The following is a 24,972-nucleotide window of genomic DNA, read 5'->3' as shown; positions in this document are numbered from 1 at the left end:
CAGAAGTTCTCTTCCCTAAGTCAGTCGATAAACTCATCATGAGAAAATAATGAGTAAGACATTAGCAATGATACTCGTGTAAGTAATGTCAAACCAAATTCTAAAAAATCCAAATTTATCGTGAGAAACAGCTTTCCATGAACAGGAGGATGACCCATTTCATTGTGTCTGTATGCAGTGAAGACCCACAGAAGAGTATAAATGTCATCTTATGATGAATCATATACATCTTACACCAAAACATCAAAATGATTTTAGGTGACAGATGGTAACAAAATCAACACAACTGAAACAATGTAATAAAATTCAAGTGTGTAGGAAAGCTCAGGGCATCTGTACTGATTCTCATTATTTCTTCCAAGTGCTCCCAAATCATGTTTAAAATCCACTGCAGCTTTTTGGTATATATGAACAGTACACTACCAGTTTAGAGTTTCTTAGATCGGATTTATCTCCATTTTTAAAAATAAAGACTTTTGTCCGTCTGCAGATTTTTATTTTGATTCTTCACGTTTTCTTCAAAATCAACCAAGAGTGATTCTGTTATCACTGCAGCAAGTTTTCACAACCCTTGGATGCAATTCACTAGATCACGAGGAAAACTAATGTAAAACATCTAGGTTCCCTTCACTCTTCTACTTATAGAAACTGAGTGTTTTTAATGTCTCTTCCATTCTTTCCATCCTATACTATCTCACACCACAGTGGAACTCGCTCTTCTGTCTTCTCCTGCTTTGAAACACAGCTAGGAAAAAAGCATGGGACAGAGGTGGGCAGAAATACACATTCTGCTTGTTTCCAGCTCATTCTGGCTTGGACTTGGTGACATTAGTTTACGTCACCTTTCACTATTACCTTTGGTTATCTGCTCCCTTGTTCTACTTTTCAAAATTTTTATATTTATTTTTAAATTTAGTTTTTATTTTATGAAACTATACATTGTTTAAAGAGTCAAACAGATCTGCAAGTTAGCATTAAAAAGCAGCAGTCCTCAACTTCCACTCTGCAAAAACAACCACTTTTGGCTCTTGTAGAAAATCCTGTGTGGCTACTTTCTAATTTTTCAGTTTTAGGCTTACCTTATCTTTAGGCTTATGACTCCTCACTATGGTCAATGAAAACTGGGTTCTCCTTCACATATACACAACTTACTTGCACATTTCTCACACAGACACACCACATTCACGCACACTGTCTGCCTACTTCTTTCTCTGCCTATTTATATCCTAGTTCTTATTGAAACTATGGTATCATAATCACTGCTTATATTTTCATGATGATGTGCATGCTATTCACAGCTCAACTATGTGGTTTATCAATCACGATAACTTTTTCAATACAACTTTTTTTTCCTCCCTGTACTTAATAATAGCCTTTCGTTGTTGTTGTTTACTTGGTTTTCTATATGTTCCAATAATTTACCCCCAAATTCTCACCCAGTTGTGTAAATCTAGAATATAGGGAAGCAGCCTCAGGAGCAGAAATCAAGTCCTGGAAAGTAAGATCTTGCCAAATATCTGGAACATAGTTTGACGCATTTGAATAAACCTTAAAATCAATCCAATCATTGTTTGAGACTCTTGCCATGAGGAGGGGCTGCTAGGCCTTGAAACATAAATGTTTGCCTCCCAGAACTCTCTTCACCATGCAATCCTCAGAGTGTCTAGGTTTCTAAGGTTATGTTCCAAGAGGTGCCAACTCATGAAAGTGGGGTAGAGTTTACAGGCATAAAAAAGGGAGCCAGGCTTTATAAGACAGGTTATCTGATCACTGGGTCTTGGGTTTCCTCTTGGTGTACTCCCTTATTTTGGTGGAGCACCTGCTTTACTAGTTTCTGATAAAAGAACATGAGAGGTACATTTTTTGAGATCCTGCATTTCTGAAAATGTCGTTATTCCACTCTCACATTTAATTGATATTTTGGTGTGTATACCTTGTTCTACTTTTGAACACACCCTTTAAAAAATTGAGCTAATAACTAAGCCTCTTTTGAAAGTCTGAGAGCTGCAATAATCATTTCTCCTCTACTTTCTTGGCAAGACTATTAATGATAGTACCGTGAAGATTTTCTTTCATCCTTTAGGTTTCATTGTCTCTTAAACAGTATGCTTTCCGAAGTCTAACAGGGACTCTCAACTAAACGGCTCCATCAGAACCTTCAGAAAGCTCTTCTGTATCATTCTCTCCCTCCCATTCCTCACTGATCACCACTGGCCAAACATAGGTGTGAATATGGAAATTAACTCTCCCTTAGTTACCATAAGTATAAATAAATATCATCTTCTTTTAAGGCCGTCATTATTTCTATTTCATCAAATGGTTCACTTTTCTTGGTCAGATTCAACTCAGATAATAAATGTGGTAAAAAGAAGCCAATATGAATGTATTTAAGAAAATATAATGATTCATCAATATTTCATGAGTCATCTTTTGGAAATTTCTGAAAATTTGCACGGAAGTTGGAATGCAGCTTATTTCTCTATCTATAAAGAATAAATCCGTCTAGTAAATTTATATTCCTGGGAGTGATGATCAAACTATCTAGAATAAACATCAAGTCATCTAAAAGAACTGATTTAAAAATGACTTACAGAAGTTAATTGCAAACCATTTATTCTATCTATTAAAGCAAATCACTTAAGGAAGATGGTAGTAATGAGGAGCAGGGAAAGAAGGAAGGAGGCACATAGAATTTCTTGAGCACTTATTATGTGTCAGTTCCTCTGCTAAGAAGTTTCTGTGCACCATCTCATAATACTCACAAGAATCTTACTATCTCATATTTCAGGGGAGAAAATTGAGGCTTGGTACGGTCAAGCAACTTGCACAGGCCACACAGCAAATATGCAGGGAGACTGAGATTTGAACCCAGACAATGATCCACTTGAGCCTCTGACACAACCATATTTATTCTAATATATTCTAACTATATATTTACTATTGCAGACCAGCTTTTCATCTGGTTGATTTGAATCTGTTTCATTTTGTTTTCTCACTTCTATGAAATCTGTAGATTCACTCTTGGACATACATATGAAATGTAAGTTTTACATCACAATAATATGAATTCATTAAACCTTCACGAATAACAGCTCTTCAGGTAAAAATTTCCCAACAAACAATAAACACAACCAGTCACCAGTCTTGCCCTCTGGAGTATAAACTCCACTCTACACTCAGCATCTAGTAAATGCTCCATACCTAGCAGGTGCTCAAAAATCCCTGTCGAATGAAAAGGAAAACCATGAAGTAGAATTAAGCACAGTGGATATGAAGCCAATACATTCCATCAGCATTTTAAATTCCTTCTATATCTGTTTAATAATTAACCCCACTTTAAAGTAACATACAGGACAGGATGTAAAATCTGCTGTTCCCAATGAACCTGCCTGATCTGACAGCAGACTCTCATTCCTGGATGACACTGCCAGTCTGTCACCTCAGCCAGGCCATTCTTCTCAGCCCTCCACAGAGTCTTCGTTTCAAAGCCTCTCAACTAACAGCGTTAGCTCAAAAGCTTTTCCCATGTCTGTCCATCTCTGCCACAAATGCAGGCTTACCTCACACAAAATTCCTACCTTAACTAATCCGCACTGCTCGGAATTCTATCTGAAGTCTATCACATGTATGTGTATGTCGTACACGTGTGTGCAGCTATGTGTGAATATACAGCTTCTCTCTAAAAGTAGACCATCAGCTTCTCAACTAGATGATGGCTTTACTAAATCTTCCCTAGAATGTGCTGATACAAAAATACAAAGTGCATATTAATGTTTCTGCTGAATAAACTTGAATACTCCTTACACTTCTTTTAGGTGGTACCAATGACACTGAAAAAACATATATACAAAAAGAGCAAACAGAGAAAGGGAAACTGGTTCAGTTTCCCTCAATCGTTTTAAATTAGATTTATTTCATTTAATTCATCCATCTTTATTTAGGGTACATAGTTATTTAAAAAAAAAAGATGAATAAGTATTCTCATTTGATTTTTATCCTACCTATGAAGGTCTTCTCTTTCTAATAAATCTTATGAGGAGAAAACACATTCAGGTTCATGATTGTCTGTACCTCAAATACTTTCATTTGTGATTAAAAATTTCAAATTAAGGTAAAAGCCTTTATGCTTGACAATTAATTTTAATCCAAAAAATCATGGGGAAATTCAAGGATGCTAATCAATTTAATTATCTTTTTATGTATTAAAAGTGACTACAAAGTATCAGGAAGAAGAACTTTTTAAAACCTCACATCTGTTTTAAAACCTGTTTTTCCCCTTGAACGTGGTTTGCACAGTAAAAGAAATCATTCACAGGTATGACATAAAGTCTGTGAATTATGAGACACTGTTGTCATTACCTCTGTGAATTATAACTTTTGGTCATATGGGTTTGATATCAATTGTAAGGGCAATTCATGTAATATACAGATATATAATAGTGTGCCACAATCTAATGCAATTCATTCCTTTCCATGAGGTATTATTACACAGCTCACAAAAGGCCAAACTTTAAGTTCATCCTGAAGGTTATTCACTCACATGGAGGGCTTTTTTTTTTTTTTAACAGCTCCTACATTCTTATCCAACTAAGTATTTCGGCTTTTTCCTATTTAGTCTAAATTTCTCAAACAGAATATATAATATTAAGTCTGAAAATCAAATCTTAAGCCTTTGTGACCTAATATTGTATATGTGCTGATATATTTATATGTGTGGTTTTATGTGAACATAAAATAATTCTAATTTTATCTAGAAAATATATAAAATTATCTTCCTATACTAATTATCTATGTTTTGTTTTTTTTTTTTGTGAGGAAGATGGGCCCTGAGCTAACATCTGCCAATCCTCCTCTTTTTTTGCTGAGGAAGACTGGCCCTGGGCTAACATCCATGCCCATCTTCCTCTACTTTATATGGGACGTCACCACAGCATGGCTTGACAAGCAGTGCGTTGATGCGCACCCAGGATCCGAACCAGCGAACCCTGGGCCGCCGCAGTGGAGCGCACGCACTTAACCACTTGTGCCACCGGGCCAGCTCCTGTTTATTTTTCAAGAAATAGGAAATCTTCACATATTAAATATTTCCTTATACTATATAAAAAACTAAGCTATATTAAAAATTAAAATAGAAGTTTATCACACAAAGAGAAAATGATATGCTATAACAAATTTGTGTTTTTCTTTTTCTTTTCCTTATAAGATCTTTTAAATGGCCCGGTTTAGAACAAATTACTTCCATTTAAGAGCACAAGATCTAGAGGCAGACAGTCTAGATTCAAATCCTGACTCTGCTATTTCCTACCTGTAGGCTTTCTATAGCAAGTTACTTAACCATTCTGTGCCTCATCTTCCTCTCTTGTAAAACAGAAGTGATAAGGAGGATTTACTGCAATGAGTTGTTTGAGGATTAAAAAGGGCCTAGAGCAAAACCTGACACATACTAGGTACTCAATAAATGCTAGTGAGTTGGTATGATAGTAACTTTAAGTCCCTGCCTTTTAAATGTGTTCTTTTAGATGAGTTTGCTAAGATGATGCCAATTACTGTTTATCTGACCAACCCCTTGCAGAAGTATTATACGCAAACAGCCTGTATGTACACATTACAGGCTATAATGAAATAAAAGTGCTATTACTGGAAAATATCATTATGGAAGATTTGGTGCCAATGTAACAGTTGATTAAAGTAATTTATGTTGCAGCATCTCTGACACTTTATGATATTTAATTCATTTAAATACACAAACACTTTCTTTGGCAAAATACATTGATATTTAGTAGATTTCCCATTTTAAAAGTCTAAAAAGAATTTTAAAAAGAAACTGAATATTCAAATGGTATTTACTAGCCACCTTCTGTCCTCACTCTTGTCTTGTTTTCTTTTACGCTTTTTCTTAGGCAAGTCACCCCAGGTCAAGCCTTTAAACATAAGTTTGAACACATTAAATCTCGGTGTATAACTTGCAATTTTCAATGGACGATAAAAAGCAACCTTTCTTGATGCTAAATAACTGATTGCAGATACCCAGAGGAATGCCACAAAAACACTCTGTACACCATCACACAACATGATGCCATGCTCTCATTCTTCAGTGGCATGTGTTTAATGCCAGTGTCAGACCTCCTGGAAAAACTCTGCATTTCTCTCCTTCCCATGAGCATCTCCCCACTTCCCCCATTTCTCCCCCCATATAAGCCACCTTGCTTCCCCTGCGGTGGGCCACCAAATCCCAGAGGGATCTCTTAGACAACAGCTACACTGATATCTCTAGCTCCAGGAAAATCACAAGAGATTTTGGTTTTCGTTGACAGAGCTGAGCCTAGAAATGAGGCAGCACTGCTCCCAGGGCAGTGAGAGAGACCGCACAGAGAGAAGAAAAGCGTGACTGAAGAAAGAGCAACAAAACAGGGATTCACAAATGTCCAAGAAACTAGGACCATCATCCATAAGCACATCTCCCCCGTCTGGGTCAATGCAGACCACAGACAGGGGACTCTCCGAGAGTTCTAAGAGTCTATTTCTCTGCTTATGCATCCCACAACAGCACATCCCACTTCCTACCTTCTCATTAAGATTTCAGTTACAGAACACATTTGTGCTAGGTATTTTTTCATGTCTTTTCTCATTTAAATCCTATGGATCACATCCTTTTCCTAATTTTGAAGATATATTGTTTTCCAAGAGAAAAAGACTAACTTTTAAATGGGAATCAACAGTTACAAATTCAGCAGAGCTAATTATCCTTTTAGATCTGTTCCAACTCTCATTTTCACAATATCAAGAGACAGTTTATCTGAAAATAAGCCTATATTCCCCCACTAATCTGTTACCAACACTTTTTGAACGAGTAAACACTAAGAAGAAGGGGAGAGATTAAGGATATACATACATACACACACACTACAAGAAATACATAGTAAATACACATAAGTAAATAAATAGTATATAAGTCGAAATATGAGTTATCTTATAGAGTCACTAATTCAATCATTCATTTAATAAACATTTATTGAGAAGATGCTATGTACCAGGGCACTATTATAGTGCTAGAAATACAAAGAGGTAAAAGTCACATGCCCACACATGACTCACAGAGGGCAGGTGAAATGGTCACTTAACAGTATTACAGAGTGCAACAGCAGAAATGCATACAACCAACTGGGTGGTCTTAGGTATGGGGGTACCAGAAGGGCTTCAGGAAGATAGTGACACTCAAGCTGGGTTTGAGGGAACCCTCAGGACTCCACCACGTGTGACAGAATTGAGAGCATACCAGCCAGACAGAGGGCCACATGCAAAGTATGAGTCATGAATAACAGGGTACTCTGGGGAAACAAAGTTAAGTATTGCTATAGCAGCCGATGAAGCTAGAGACAGGGGTCAGTCTTTGAAGGGCCCTAGATATCTCACTAAGGTGTGAAAGTCTGGACCTAGGCATTCTCTGTGGAATGGAGAACAGGAAAATCATCAGGAGATATTTAAGAGGTGTATTTTACAAGAACTGGTACCAACTACATATGGACACTGTTGGAAAGTGGGGAAGCCAGGATCATTCCTTGGTTTCTAGTTTGGGATGCTGGATGGTTTACGGTACTCTTAGCGACGCCTGAGATATAAATATAAAAGGAGATGAGTTTTAGGAAGACATATAAGTTCATTTTAAACTTGGTATTTAGGTATCTATGGTACATTCAGGCAGGAGGACATATTAACCTAATACTTAGAAGAAAAGCCTAAGTTGGAGATACAGATTTGATAGTCATTAACATGTGAGTGGTAGTTAAAAACCAAAGAAAAGGGAAAGTCAATCACCCAGAAGGAAAATATTAGACGAGAAAATGAATGACTAAAAGGTATAATTTTGGCTATATTTTAATATGTGTGTCAGAAACTTTCAAATACCATATTTAGAAATTTTCTACTTAACATACTATCAACATACAACTAAAGCTGAATGTTAAACACTTTAAACAACAAAAAAATTTAATTTCTTCCCCCAGATTAAAAAAAAAAGTATAGAAAGGTAAATTATTTGGAATGAGATAGTTCACTCAGAAAACTACAAAATCCACACTTTTATTTTTCTTAACATCTGTTTTCATGAAAACTGCATGGTAAACAAACCGTAACATTAGTAATTTATAATTATCCCAAAACCTTAATAATATGTTGTAGTAGCTAACATTCTGAAGTCAAAAGCAAGGGCAGTGATAAGAATTTAGAACAAATAAAAGTCACATAGATCTAGGACTATTTTTTAGACTGTTAATTATAAACTAAAGAATGAGAAAGAGAAAGGGTGCAATGTAGAAGTCTTATTCTAGTTTACTATTGCAAAGCCTCTGGCTCTATGCTTAGAAAGTACTTCTGATTTCTGAATACAGAATGCCCCAAATTTTGTTCTTTGCAACTTATCTGTACTTTAACAAGATGAATTTCCTATCTTTCAGTCAAAACAAATGTATAAACATCTATGAATAGGGCCTTTAGTAAGTGGTAAAATGCACAAATCAATATTAGTCTCAGACTAGACGTCCTTTTCAGCTCTATCTTAATATACTAGAGATGTTGACTTTAGTTTATGAATATACGTTAAGGTGTCAGTTTTATATTGATGACTTCAAAAAGCTAGACAGAAGATTAAATATTTCATTTTACATATATGATAAAATAGCTGTTTAGTAATGACCACTTCTTATATTTACAGTATTATACCATAGTAGTCCTAAATAAAGAACAAATTTAAACAGAATAAAGAATACGTGATTTTTTTTTTTCTAAAAATTTTTTTTCTGGGTCTAAACTTAGAATAGCAAGTTTGCATTTTAAGTAATAAGATAGCCAGTAAAGATCAGGTTTATGTCTGATACCATAAGCAATAAAGGTGAACTGTGACATCATCTCACATTTCAAAAGAAAATGAAAATATGCCAAAGTTCAATGAGTTTGAGAATGTGAGGCAGTGTGGGGTGGTACTTAAGACCACACATAAGCTTTGGAGTCAGGCAGGACTCATTTTAAATCCCAGATCTATCACTTGTTAAGTATGTGACCCTATAAAAGTGACTCTGAGCTTGTTTCTTCATCTATATATCCAGAAAAATATTAGCATCTGCTTCAAAGAAATGTCATAAGAGTCAAGCGTAAAGCACTTGGTACATAGCAAATTGTCAATGGATATTACTTTCAATTGCTCTTAACCTTCTCTATTTTTCTTTTTTCCATAGCATTTCTCTCTTTTCTTTTTTACAAATTAAATTTAAACTTTATAAAAATACAACAAATACAGCCAATACACCTATCTGAATCCATATATCATTGTTGCTTTTGTTGTAAGCAGTTGAATCTGTCAACTGTGCTGCTGATCTACTATCAAGCTGTCTCTTTTTGACAATGTCAGTGACTCTTGACCCATTATCACTGCTATATGGGCACTTTGTGTCCCTGCTGTGTTGAACAAGGGGCAGGACACTGCAGTATGACCCTCAGAAATATACTGGGACTTTCTTAAAGGGATGTATGCAGGTTTGTGAATGAAACCCTTACAAAATTCTTTTTAACTGCAATTAGGTGGAGGTTGTTTTAAAACGCAACATTTAGGGGATGTATAGCTTCATCCTCACTCAGAATGTCATCCTCTGCCACGATGAAAACTACATAAAGATAATTAAGAAAGTCATCAAAAAAAGGCTACCTTAACAAACAGATTATGATTTATCTAAAATTTTTTCTACGTAAGTCAGTTTTTAGTGAGATTTACTCCATTAATATAATTATGACCTATTAATACTGTAATGAAATAAGAACACAGTATTTAAAAATATTGATTATATATCCATAGAACCATTTAATTACAATACTAAAAATAGAAGTATACATACAAAAGCAAACACAGAGATATAGAGTAATATTCATGTGACTAAAATTATAAATAATCAAGAAACAATCTCAATGCCATTCTTTTTACTTTAAAGAAAATACTATTATTGTTGTTAAAACAGATTTTAAATATACGATGTTGCAAAACTTAAAGTAATTCCCTTGAAAAAGAAAGTATATTTCCCACGCATACTGTATGATATCAAAAAAATATGTGGAATAGGTTTTAATATTTTTTCTATACAAAAACAAATTTAACCTGGGAAAACGGCTAATATGGCTTTGATATGTAATTTAAAACATTTGGTTAAAAGAAAATATTTGATGAATCTTAAGATAGAATGCTAAGTAAAACCGAGTGTGTGTTTTGACCAAGGCACACTGGCATTACTTTGTAGAGCCGATCAATAGATATTAGCTTTAAAAAGAAAGATATAGAAAGAAGCTGCAGCATATTTTTTAAAAGACAGGCTGAAGGTTTAAACTGTCTCAATCAAGACTCAATTTTTTCTTCCCAGTTTTTCAGCTGTCCTCTTCCAGTTAAGATTCCTCATTTCAAATAAATTTAATTAGCTCCAATTGATCATAGCCAACACTTCTACAGCTCTGTCCATGCTTCTTTACTTTTACAAGGCAAACCCTAACAAAGACTGTTAGGCTCAGACTCAGCTGTCAGAAGACAACATCCATACCTCGCTCATTCTCACCCAAAAGAAAAATTTCAAAAATGACTACTGTGCCTATAGCAAAAGCACTAAATTATGCTTTCACATTTTAATTGCTATCTTGGTCAGTTTAATTAATTGAAGAATTAAGTCTCAGATTACTACAAAAAGAAATTGATACAGCTATGCCTATTAGCCTAACTACAGCTTCCAAATAACAATTCATTCAAGATATAGGCAAATATTTCTGTCATGATATAATTTCTATTTATTTTATGAGGAGATATTAACAGAGCAATTCCTTTTAAATAATCGGAAAAAAACCTTTATTTTTCAAAGTGAATGGCTTCTGTAGTACTCATGCTGTACAATGCTGGCCATCCCAAAATAAGATTATTGTGCTTGAAACAGGTTTCTCTTGATGCATCTACCATATTTTTCATAATGCAATTTATAGAGGATTCCAGTCAATAAAAAGAAATATGGTTTTCTTCTAAACCGTCACAAAAATCTATACCACATCTTAATCAAGTCACACCATCTAAAGGTAACCTGAACGATCTACAGATTGCAGCATGCTAGTTGCTTTGACAACATGTTAAGGAAGCCTTTTTTAGTTATTTAAATTCTTTGGATATTGAACATTCTTGCCTGTAGTACTCATGGCATGAAATGAATTAATCAACTAATAAGAGTCATTCGTCACATATGTTTAACTGAACTTCTTACAGATTAAGATACAGTTTATGTAGCATTAACTGACCCTTCAAACTATATTTTCATTTTTAAGCTTCTTGATTTTTTTAACAATAAAATAAGAACAGTCATGCATTATAAGGCTGTCTCATGACTTTGGTAGTGTGTCATTCAAAATTTCAATGTACTGATTTAATAATGCTTACTTGAGTGCTCAAAAATTCAACTTTTATTCTAGAATGCAAATTGAGTTATTTTACTATTGCAAAGGCAACTTCTTTTCTTCTATGAATTAAACCACTTCTTTTTATAGACTAGAAGGCCTTTAAAATTTATAAGGAATTAAAACATATCTATAACATTATTAAAGAAAAACAATGAAAACTGAATAAAGCAAGAATTATTTTAAAAAAATCTGCAAATGAAATAATTTCCTTTAGTAGCTACTGAAACAAATTCCACAATTGTGAAGTGCTAAATGACTTTCAGAAAAGTTAGAAATTTCTGGAATCATGTATACTTATTTTTAAGTTGGATTTTTTTTTTTAATCAATGAACTAATACATTAAAAAGAATTAAAAAGTAACAAGTAATAGCCACCACCACCATCTCATTTTTGCTGAAAACCAGATGCTCCTGAACTTAGTTAACTACTTACTTGGAGCAGTGGCACAAGGGTATAGGTTTTTAAATACAGGCTTTGTAAATTTTCAAGGGAGATCGTTAGGCTCCCTCAACTTCTTCCTAGTGAAAAAATTTTAAAGGCATTCAGGTGGTAACAGTAAAAAACCTGCCACACACAGCTTTAAAAGAAAAAACTTCCCTTTAGTTTTTTTTCCTCCCCTTAATTTTTGTTGGAAATTTTACTGATATTTTCTGGGTATGCTTCTTTTCAAATTATTGATTACTATTAAGTTAATATTTGTTGCTTCACAATAATTATAGATTTATATGGTCAGATTTTACATATTAACCATCTGCACCAAAAACAGAAGTTTATCATTCTTAATACCAATAAAAATATTATACTAAGTTGTTTTCATTCTCTGTGCACTAAAAGAAATTGAGCTGAATTCATTTGGAGATCCAATAATTGAAACCTATGTAAGTTTACAAAAAGATAAGCTGAACATGTGATGAACGGCTTTCCTAAATTTTACTTTATGTCTGGTTATGTGATAAATAACACAGATAAGAATGTTCAATACCCAGACAATGTAAATAACTGTAAAAAGCAGCATTCATTTCTATAGTCTAGGTACAAAGAGTATCTGTAAGTTTCCTTATGTAGCTTATATTGCATATATTGCTATTACAACTTCAGTATTCTTCAGTTTACCCTATAATTGCAAAACCTTTCATAACATAGTAAGTGGATTCTTCTGCATGTTCCAAGGCTTTAGTAATGATCCTAGCCTCTGAATTAGAAGGTGTCCAGAAAATCAAGCACACTCCTAGCAGGTTCATTGTTATAGCAACAACGAGCAAACCTAGACCCAATAAACAGTTCTGCTTCTTTCCACTTCAAGACCAAAAAGGACACTAAAGAGTCTCTCATAAAACTAAACACTCTCCATCAATATAAGTTTTCATCTTTTCCATCAACATATTTAGTGCCACTATAAATGACCTAAAAGCATTTTCCAATATTGGACAAAGCTCCTCCAGATTACGTTAAAGATGTCTCTGCTTACCAGTCGTGATGTCATCATCTACAAGGTCATGCTCGTCCTCCTGGACTTTGGCTTCTGGCCCCAAAGCATCGGGAGCAGTGCTGATAGTCTGCGTGGCTTCTGCTGCGACCCCAGCTAGAACAAATGAGAATCACAAGGTTTAGTTTAGAAAAACTAAAAGAAAGGTGGACCAAAATTCTTAAAGCTTTTTAATTTACTTATTGGATGCAAATGCAATACATTAAAAAAAAATAGAATATATTCACCAAAATTAGGAAGAGACACAAATTAATGAACAAAAACATTCATGTGTGCTTTCTTTATATGTATGTATTTCCATGGGTATAAACTATATTGACTTTTAACCAAGACCTGGGAAAAACAGAAAAAGCAGGAAGTGAATTACATTTTTACCTGATTCCTTTCAACATTTTTGCTACAGTTACTTCAGCTGATTTAGACATAATTATGTTACAAAGAGAAAAAAAACCCTAGAAAGTCAAGGACTATTTTAAAAGTTTACTTCTCTTTAGTATTAGTTTGCTTATAATTTAGGGACTGGGAGGAAGGATGAAGACAAAAGAGGGATTTGTGCTCTGGGTCTAGGTAAGAGACCTGAAATGCATTGCCCAAAAAGAGTACGATATCTCTGTCTATGAAGGAATTAAATATGAAGTCAGATACCTATCACACTGAAAGAATCTGAGAGCAGACAGGTGAACTAGATCGGGGGCCAAAAGCTTCCATTCTGTAAATCACCTGAGAACTTGCCAGTTCATACAAATGTCTATTCCTTACACACCTATCTTTCCAGCCTTGATGATATATTTTGTTGTCAATTTGCATCTACTACATTACTTCTAACTTGGCAATGGATAGTAGGGTGCCTCAAGATTTTTCATATGGTTATCAACAGGTATTTCTCAATCACAGTGTACAGAAATCTCACCATTGGAAGTTACTTTAGGAACTGAACCTTCTAATCAATCTTCTAAAGAAGTACTTCAGTACTGCATACATAGTATCCATCAAAATATTTTAAAAACCAAAAGCTACAAATATTCAAGGACTTCTTTTCTTCCCAGGTGTTGACATAAACAATTCTACGTAAAATTTCACCTTGCTGCTTCAGGTTTACCAAAGTCATCAAGAAAGGAAGAATCTTGGTTGTCAACTATCAGAATGATCCATAACTAGACCTACCATTAGGCCGTTTTAAGGACTAATGATTTAAATTGCAGGAAGAGAACACACCATTTTAGAACTAGCACTTTGTTCAGAATTGCTCCAACAAAAAAACGAACAGCGCCAAACCAATGGTCCCTGACGAATGCAAAAGGACAAAGCTATCCCTTCATAGTGTCATTTTTGTTGTTGGGTTTTCAAGATAAAATTTTAAAATAAAGAAGGGAGATTACCATAAAAATATAAGTTAATTACTTAAAGATGGCTACCAGTAAAATAATCAAAAAGAGGAGGAGATAAGGTAAATGCCACATTCCTAAATATTTATTGCTTGAATATAAAATCAAAGATTATTATTTCATATTATTAAATCAAAATATAAATCTCTGAAATTTCTCAGTTATCATTCTTTAACACGATAATTATGAAAATGATCAGAGAAACAGGGAAAAGATATTAAGAAATAGTTTAGATAGTAACAATCATTTATTAGCAGTATTTTTCTTTCCTGTAAAATTAAGGGATTTAATGAAAATAAAGCTAGTATTTATGTAGTAACACGTTTACATATCCATTTAAATTTATCTCATTTAATCAGAGAGGTTGGGTAACTGCTCAACATAACACAGCTACTAAATTTGGGAACCAGTATTGACACATAGGTCTTCTGACGTCAAACTCCAATATCCTTTTACCAGCAAGTCCTTCCAGGGACTGAGTTCCTCAGGGCAGGGTAGACAGAATATTACAGCATAACCATGAGAAATCATGGAATCACACAACACTGAGTATAAATACTGTCAAGCCCTCCATGGAGTTCTTGTCCTGTGCCAGGTAACTGGTCAACCGAAGGCATTCAATATTTTGGGATACAGCTTAAAGAGCAAAGGTGTGTATCTCAAAGTAACCAAGGTTGAAAGACCAAGAAGTAGCTATGCTGAAACTGGTTCTTTGATCAATGTTTTCCAAAACAAAGAAAGGGCTATAAAATCTTCTATCTCTTGGCAGAAAAAAAGAAAACTACAGATCAATATCTCTCATGAATACAGTCTCAAAAATCCTTAATAAAATATAAGCAAATAGAATTCAGCAACATACACGAAGAATTATACGTCATGGCCAAGTTAGCTTTATTCCAGGGATGCGAGCGGGTCTGGTTCTATGTTCGAAAATCAATCAATCCAAATATTAACAGGCTAAAGAAGAAAAATATCATATGATCATATCAATCATTTGACAAAATTTAACATCAATTCATGATTTTAAAAAAATTGAGAAAAACAGAAATAGAGGAGAATTACTTCACCTTAATAAAGAGCATCTACTAAAATATCTACAGCTAACATTATTATACCTAATGGTGAAAGACTGAATGCTTTCCTCCTATGATCAGGAATGAACCAAAAACGTCCATACTCACCATTCTTATTTAACATAGCGTTAGAAGTTCTAGCCTAGTGTAATAAAGCAAGAAAAGAAAACATATATAGTTTGGAATGGATGAGGTAAATTGTTCCTATTCAAGAAGAAAATGATTGTCTATATGGAAAATCCAAAAGAATCTACAAAAAACCTGAACTAATAAATGAGTTCAGCAAGGCTGCAGAATATAAGAAAAAACACTTAAAAAATCAATTATATTTCTATATGCTAGCAATGAACATGTGGACACTTAAAAAAAAACTACTAACAACGGTTCAAAAAACAGAAACACTTAAAGGTAAACCTAAAAACACATATACAGGACTTGTATGCTGAAACCTACAAAACACTGATGAAAAAAATCAAAGATCTAAATAAATGAAATGTAGAGACATACTGTATTCATGGATTGCAAGATTCAACATAGTAAAGATGCCAATTCTCCACAAACTGATATATAGGTTTAATGTAATTCCTATCAAAACCCCAACATGATGTTTTGTAGATACAGACAAAATTATTCTAGAATTATATGGAAAGACAAAGGAATTAGAACAGCTAAAAGAATTTGGGGGGAAAAAAAGAATAAGGTAGCAAAAATCAGTCTACCCCATTTCAAGACTTATTAAATAGTAAAATTTATTAAAACTATGTGGTTTTAGGTTAATAGAACAGAATAAAGATCTCAGGAAAAGATGCACACAAATATGCCCAACTGATTTTTGACAGAGGTGCAAAAGGAATTCAATGGAGGAAAAATAGTCTCTTCAACAAATGGGCTGCTATAACTGGACATCTACAGACAAAAATACCAACCTTGACCTAAGCCTCACACCTTATATAAAAATTAAGTCAGGGGGCCAGTGTGGTGACATAGTGGTTAAATTTGCATGCTCTGCTTCGGCAGCCTAGGGTTTGCAGGTTTGAATCCCAGGCGCAGACCGACGCACGGCTCATCACGCCATGCTGTGGCAGCATCTCACATACAAAATAGAGGAAGATGGGCACAAATGTTATCTCAGGGCTAATCTTCCTCAAGCAAAAAGAGGAGGATTAGCAACAGATGTTATCTCAGGGCCAATCTTCCTCAAGCAAAAAGAGGAGGACTGGCAACAGATGTTAGCTCAGGGCCAATCTTCCTCATACACACACACACAAAAAAATTAACTCAAAAGGATCATGGACTTAAATGTAGAACATAACATTACAAAACTTTTAGAAAAAAAAGTAGGAGAAAATCTCTGAGATCTAAGGCTAGAATTGACATCAAAAGCGCAATCCATAAAAGGAAAATTTGGTAAAGTGGACTTCATCAAAATTAAAAACTGCTCTGCAAAAGACCCTATTAAGAGGACAAAAAACAAGCTACAGAGTGGGAGAAAAGATCCCCAAATCACACAACCAGCAAGGATCTAGTACCTAAACTATATAAGGAACTCTCAAAACTCAACAGTAAACAGCCTGGCAATTCCTCAAAAGGTTAAACAGAGAGTTATCATATGACCCAGTAATTCCACTCCCAGAGAATGAAAACATATGTCCACACAGACTCGTATACGAATGTTTTCAGCAGCATTATTCATAAAAGCCAAAGAGTGTAAACAATCCAAATTGATGTGTAAAATATAGCACAATTTATTGATGGATAAGTAAATTGTGATATATTCCTCCTACAGAATATTAATCAGCAATACAAGGAAAGGAAGTCCTAAGTAAAAGAAGCCAGTCACAAAATACCACATGTATGATTCCATTTATATGAAATGTCCAAAATAGATAAATCTACAGAGACATAAAGTACCTCTACGGTTGCTTAGGGCTAGGAGGATTGGGGGAAATGGGGAGTGATTCTATGGGTACAGAGTTTCTTTCTGGGGTGATGAAAATGTTCTGAAATTGATTGCGGTGATGGTTGTACAACTCTGTGAATTTGCTAAAAACCATTGTACACTTTCAAAGGTGAATTTAATGGCATGTGCATTATTTCTCAACAAAGCTGTTAAAAAAAAGTTTGCTCTTCTAACATTCCAGATGAACCATGGCATCCATGCTACTTCTGAGTACTCTCCTGATACCTTTTCTGCCGTGTAGTTGAAGAAAAAGGGAGAAAAAGAGCCACAAAGAACATTTATGCAATAAGAAAACAAAATTTGCCATGAATATTTTCTTCTTTCAGGAAGCATATTCCATTTTTAATTTTTAAAAAACTTAAACTACATTCTTGATTTTGACTGTATGGGTAACTCATTCTGTTAGTCCTCACAGTCAAAATTTCTGGGTTCTTTTGTTACCAACCAATAAAAAAAGATTGATTTGGTTACTTCAAAATTATATATATTTCATTTTTTAAAGATTAGTTAAATATCCTAACTTCAGTCAAACTGGGCACTGAGATGGTAACAAAATACCTAAGAATCCTAAGCTTTGTTGGAAGATATAAAGCTAAGAGATACTGAGAATGGAAAGACCAAATTACTACACTCAACTCTCAAATCCAAATGGTACAGATCATTTAAAATTAATTATAACAATTTAAGGAAATGATAGAAGCTTTTCCTTTTGAACTCTTGAATCATACAGTTATGGTACAAGATGAGCAAAAACATTACTCAATCCTTTTTTTTTGAAGAAGAAGAGGATGATCAGCCCTGAGCTAACATCCATGCTAATCCTCCTCTTTTTGCCGAGGAAGACCAGCTCTGAGCTAACATCTATTGCCAATCTTCCTCCTTTTTCTTTTCCCCCCCAAAGCCCCAGTACATAGTTGTATGTCATAGGTGCACATCCTCCTAGTTGCTGTATGTGGAACGAGGACTCAGCATGGCCGGAGAAGCGGTGCGTTGATGCGCGCCCAGGATCCGAACCCGGCTGCCAGTAGCGGAGCGCGCGCACTCAACCGCTAAGCCAGGGGGCTCGCCCCTTCAATCCTTCTAAGCACGGTAATCATTATCTGCACAAGGAACAATAATATTTTTTAAAATTCTTAACCATAACTTAGCTATTTCTAATCTCCACAGTATTTGGTTACATGTTATATTACCACTTATGATAATAGGCAGACATTACAGCAGACATTCTGTAAAAGGCAAACTATAGGATAGAAATCAAGTCAGTCCGTGCCAGAGGCTAGGGGTGTGGTAAGAGAACTGACTACACAGCAGTATGAGCAAATATCTTAGAATAACTAGGGCCGGCCCCGTGGCTTAGCGGTTAAGTGCACGCACTCCGATGCTGGCGGCCCGGGTTCAGATCCCTGGCGCACACCGACGTACCACTTCTCCAGCCATGCTGAGGCCGCGTCCCACACACGGCAACTAGAAGGATGTGCAACTATGACATACAACTATCTACTGGGGCTTTGGGGGCAAAATAAATAAATAAAATTATACAAAAAAAAAAAAAGAATAACTAAAATCATCTATATCACGATTGTGGGAGTAGGTACATGACACATTTGTTGAAAACTCATAGTATTGTAAAATTCACTAAAAAGGGTGAATTTTACTATATATAAATTATACCTCAATAAACCTGACTTAAAAAAAAAAAAAGGATACAATAGAAGGTATTATATCCCTGTCACTAAAGAGAATTGAGGATTATTTCAGAATACAATGCTATTTTCAATGAAACACAAAGACTAGAAAAAATTATTTTACTTTCTTCCTGGTATACAAAACCAAACTTTTTGAAGCATAAAAATCACTTCATCACTATCCACTATAAATAAGATGATGAAATATTTCTGAGAAATATGAAAAAGAGTCCATTCAGAGGCTGGCCTGGTGGCATAGTGGTTAAGTTTACATGCTCTGCTTTGGCAGCCTGGGGTTCCCAGGTTTGAATCTTGGGCATGGACCTATGCACCGCTCATCAAGCCATGCTATGGCGGCATCCCATATACAAAATAGAGGAAGAAAGGCATAGCTGTTAGCTCTAGGCTAATCTTCCTCAGCAAAAAGAGGAAGATTGGCAAGGCATGTCAGCTCAGGGCCAATCTTCCTCACCAAAAAAAAAAAAAAAAAAGAAAAAGAAAAAGAAAAAAAGTCCACTTAGGAAATACTCACATGGAAGCTTCAGTTTCTTAGATATTGAGAATCAAGATTACAAATGTTGTCAATTTATTATATGGTGGTACTTTGCCATTTTCTTATGTACTTAATGTGAGTGAGCTTATTTGGGCAAACTACACCATAAAATCTAAGACTTATTTACTTTCTGCATATCTCCAAAATATTTGGCAGTAATGAACATCTCATAAAAGTGCAATAAGTACGTCTTGAATAGAACTGAATACCTTTAAGCCCATGACACACATTATGTTATTTAAATATACCAGAAAGGAATAGTAAATGGCCTTGGGGAAAGAGATACAATAAAAAGGTACAATAAAGAGATAAAGAAAGTAAAGAAATATAATAAAAAAGAGATACAAAAAATTAATGGAAAGATATGAGATACTTAAAAGAAACCAGTTAGCCCTCAAATCCAGATTTCACAAAATAAAAAATGAATGTACATTATGCCAGACAACAGGTGTCCGTAAATGGGTTCTACACTGTGAATCAGGAGGAAAACAAGGGAAAAGTGGAATGGAGCAGAAAACAGGTATGAGTAAGTCTGGACGAGGCAGTGAGAGGGCGGAGGAGGGCTGTGGCTAGCAGCAGAAGTGAGAAATAGAGGACAGGGATGACGACTACGAGCTTGTCACGCCATCTAGATTTCTAAATACTTAGATCACTATTCACTGTGAGAGATCTATATATACACAACATCCGCGTTTGCACACAATATTTTTAACCACTTTAGAAAAACAATTTTTAGAATGTAAATATGGAAATACAGTTTTCAAAATCAATGGAATAAAACTGCATTTGCTTCACCCCACCAGTAAAATCAGATACATTATATTGTCTAAAATTTGTCTTTCAAAAGCCTGTAAATTACCTTTAAAAACATTTTTTTCCTACTGGCTAATAATATCTGAGTAATGATAAATAATATGAACTCAGAAGACTTCAGTGTCATGTGATTAACTTAATAATCAAAGATTAAATATTAAATTTTAATACAGTAACATTTAAAATACAGCACTTTAACCAATATTGGAATATAAAACCATTTGAATTCATTATCATTTTATTGACAATTAGATAGAAGCGATAAACAATACTGTTAAGACTTAGAAAAATATATACCAGAATATTTATAAATATTACCAAAAATCACATTTCTTATTCCCATAGTAATATAGATTTCCACTGAGATTGAAAAATGGATCTAAAAGAATAAAGTAGGTATTTTTACTTCATGTTTGTCACAATTGTGGTTTTCCAGTGGTCCAATTAAAGTACACTAGAGGCAATAATTTGATATGTACATTTACTTTGAATAAAGTAAAATGTAACAATAAGGAGGGGAGTATGTGTGCATCGAGAGTTTATTTTCAGGCAGAGGCTTGAATTTATTGGAAGCAGATCTCTGCAGTGACTGACCACACTGCCCCACACTCCCCGCAATCCTTATGACAGACAGACGGCCTGCTTCACATTAATTCACTTCACACCACTGCTATCGATCCGCAGCCAGTTCCCTAGTCTCTTTGCACACATTGCCTGTCTGGCTGCCTACATCCACATCAGCACATACACACAAAGGCCAGAGAAAGATAACCTTTTGCTTTCCATTAAAGACACAGTATCCACTTTTCCTTCTGCAACAACATCAAAAATATAAAATACAACAGTATAAATGTCTCAGAGAAAAGTCCTCCTGTAAGAAATGTTGAGGGTATTCACCCTTATTCTAAATAGAGATCATTTCAATTGATGAAAAACAAGTACTTTATTAAAGGTCACAAAGCAACTAGAGAAATGAAAGATATAGCTAAAAGTAAGCAAAATGTCTTCAGCCTGAAGAAGAATTCAGTAATATGAGTTTTGATAGTTATTTTTAAAGAAATGAAATGCAGTTTTGCTTAATGAGCATTTTGTTTTTTTTTTTTTTGTAGAAAACTGCTCTCACATAAAATGTAATTATAAACAATTCCGAAAGCAACAAAAGAAACATATTTACTGAAAAATATACAAGGAACAGAAAGCACAGTTAGGAAGTGTACTGTATCACAGAATACTAATGTAACAGTATAAAGTTTACGTATTATTCCTCTTTCCCAACAAAAACCTGAAAATGATCCACAGTAAAAATCACACCTAATACTTTTAATTCATTGTATGCACTTTTTCAAAGATTTGTTTGATTTGCAGGCTATGAGCTGACTCAACACCAATTTTGGTTTCAGAAGATACAATAAAACAAAGATTTATTGTTCAACATACAACGTGTTGAGAAACAAAGGCAAATCTGCCTTCTTGACACACAACTGTATTAAAGCATACACTTAAAATTATAACCTCTAGCTGATTTAGAAATCCTAATTATAAGCAGAATAATGTATCTCAGAACTGGGCAAAGTATACTCTCATGGATAAGAAAGTATCTTTGAAGCCCTTTATGAATTTTCATTTTTTTGGTAGGATTACCCAGGCAGAGGTTACACCACCAACTGGTAACAAAAGCAGGGCACTAAATAAATACAGTATACTAACTATGTCATTCTTTATAATAACAATACCTTGCTTTAGAAATCAAAGAAAGGGAAAAACTGATGAAGGCTGCTGAAGCTAAGGATAACTTTAAAATAAGGAACTTAAGATTTAAGCTGGGCCGGAAAGATGAGAGAGATCTGAATAAGAGAGAGGCTGGCATTGCCAAATAAGTAAAGCAAAGTCATCGGAATGATGAAGATGGGTAACCATGCAAAGTTCCCTTATTTTCTTAAACACTCATGGAGTACCCAGGCTACTATGTACCAAGCCTGTATCAGGTATGAGCGACACAAAGGTGAAAAAGACATAGCTTTAGCTCCCAAGATGCTCACATGTGAGGTGAGGCCATAGGGACTCATTAAAGAAATTTAAGCATGAGAAATAATTTGATCTGTGTTTTAGAAAGATCTCTCCTGAAACGATGTGAAGAATGATTTGGAAGGATTTGGAAGGACTCAAAAACAGAAGTAGCAATAAGACCAATGATTTTCAAACCATACTACTTGGAGCCCTATGAGTTCCCTAGAAGTGCCAGAAGGAGAAGGGAGACCTCTAAGCTCCCCATTTTTACCTTTCTATATGTGGGGGTGTGTGTGTGCACAGACACATACACATTTTATAGAAGTTTTCATTTGAAGAGAGAACACCACTTTTAAAAAAAAAGTTTGAAAACCACTGATCTAGATTTTTTAAAAATAAAGACAGAGAAAATCAAAGTTGTTTTCACCTAAAACATACAGAAAGGGGAGGGGGCTCTGAACACAGGGAAGGACAAGGAGGGAAGAATCATTCACCAACTTTTTTTTGAATGATGATTATGCCAGGCAAAGGGGATTAAAATGAAGGAGGAAAATTCAAGGACTTTACACTAGAGAAACTTATAGCCATGTGAAAAATACAGATTTCTAAGTGCATAACAAGTGAAAATACAGTGTCCATTTGAAGAAAAATCAATTAACTCTGCTTGGGATGGGGTGAGGAAGAGAACACATGCCAAAAACAACCTCATGGAAAGGAAATGTTTGAGTTGGGTCTTGAAGTATATATGAGAATTTACCACGGAAGGACACTAGGTGAAGAAAGTTCCAGGAAGACAGGACACTGATGTATCTATAGAACTGGGTAGCAGAAGCATAAGAAGTGTGAGAAAAGGCGAAAATGAGGCTAAAAGGACATTTAAGGTCAGACCCCTAAAGGCAATGAGAAACAAGGCGTTAACAGAAAATATGTAGCAGGAAAAGAATATGTTTTTATTCTTTAAGGTTCCAGTGTGGTACAAGGAGAGAACAGGTCAACAGCTGGTAAATATAACCACAAGATGGCCAGGGTTGGTGGCTATGCAATGACAGTAAACAAGAACTTTAATACTTGAGATTTTAGGATAAGTAAAGATAACCTCATAACTTCTCTTTTTCATCATCAGAATAGTCCAGGAATTCAGCTTGTGCAGAGCCAGAAGCAGCTGTTTGAAGACAATTCTGAAGGCAGAGAGTTGGTCTAATCTAGCAGACAGTTCCAGAGGCAACCAATGAAAAGCAGTAACCTCCGGTAACCCAGCCAAGCTGCCCTCTATCCTTATATACAACCCAATGAATACAAGATAAAAGACAGTGATACATTATCTACTAAATTCAATGATGGATATAAGGGGTATAGTTTAGCACAGTACCTGGGATGTAGTAACTGTTCAATAAATAGCATTATTAGTATCATTAATTATTACTATTGCTTTTGTTATTACTAATTTTGGCTTATTTTATTAATTTATTTTTTCTCTGGAAGTACTTGACTACCTTCAGTATTCAATATTCAACTTTTTTTCTATTTGATGAACCCATTTATTTGTCTTTTTAAAAATTTCTATTAAGCATCGCTTCTCTCCTTTTAGCACTACATTTCTAGACATTTTATGACATCTGTTTATCTATAAGCCACCTGAAGCCAAAAACACTTAGAACAAATATTTACATTTCAAAGAACCAATTTATCTTATGATTACTTATGTTACTGTCAATTATGTTATTTTCAAATATCTAAACACACTCACAGAAGTAGGAAAGCTTTTGACCTCTTAATCTCTTAACACACAATGAATAATTGATTTGAAAATAAAGATACAGGAATCTTGTTTTAATACTATCCTAGTAGATGACATATTTAATAGGCAGCAATATGCTAGAGGATCACACTATAAGGCATTTGTGATATTCCAACAGTTTCTCACCGTAATAACTTAGATAAACATTGTGATGTGCTCTGACTCATAACTTGAGAACATTAAGTTCTATAAATAACAAGAAAACATTCAGATGGATGAAACCCACATGAAGTGTTAAGTATAGACAGTACATAAACAAGTTGCTTGTGAGGTTATAGGCAAAACTCATAAAATGTGTTAAGTATAGATAGTAAGTTAAGGACCTTTTAAAAAATATACTATATGTTAAAAAGAATGAAACAAGCAAGAATGCTACTTATAAATAGAAATGAATGGAAAGACTAAGTCATAAGATAAATGTAAAGCTGTAACACTTCTAGAAGAAAACATAGGAGAAAATCTTCATGACCTTGGGTTTGCCGATGAATTTTCAGATACAACAAGACTATGAGTCATGAAAGAAAAAACTGATAAATTGGACTTTATCAAAATTAAAAACTTCTGTTCTGTAAATGCCACTGTTAAGAGAATAAAACGCAGGCCACAAATTGAAAGAAAATATTTGAAAATTACGTATCTGTTAAAGGACTTACACCTAGAATGTATGAAATAGAAGTCAAGACCCAACAATAAGAAACAAGAAATCCAATAGGAAAAAAGCTAGGCAAAAGACCTAAACAGAC

The 24,972-nt window shown here is 34.6% G+C and overlaps 1 protein-coding gene across 6 annotated transcripts in view; it reads right to left on the bottom strand.

Annotated features, from left to right (window-relative positions):
* Positions 1 to 24,972, bottom strand: part of WDR7 (WD repeat domain 7) — a 361,544-nt gene that overhangs the window by 186,805 nt on the left and 149,767 nt on the right. For all 6 annotated transcript variants that reach the window (XM_087439267.1, XM_087439266.1, XM_087439270.1 and 3 more), the window contains one exon: positions 12,938 to 13,051. In XM_087439267.1, the coding sequence (XP_087295393.1) occupies positions 12,938 to 13,051 (114 nt within the window). The remainder of the gene's footprint in view (positions 1 to 12,937; positions 13,052 to 24,972) is intronic.

This window comes from Ceratotherium simum, chromosome 14 (assembly GCF_057802395.1).
Source record: "Ceratotherium simum simum isolate JZ-2026a chromosome 14, ASM5780239v1, whole genome shotgun sequence".
Taxonomy (NCBI): domain Eukaryota; kingdom Metazoa; phylum Chordata; class Mammalia; order Perissodactyla; family Rhinocerotidae; genus Ceratotherium; species Ceratotherium simum.
Note: the sequence above shows the minus strand (reverse complement) of the source record. Positions and strands in the feature narration are given on the sequence as shown.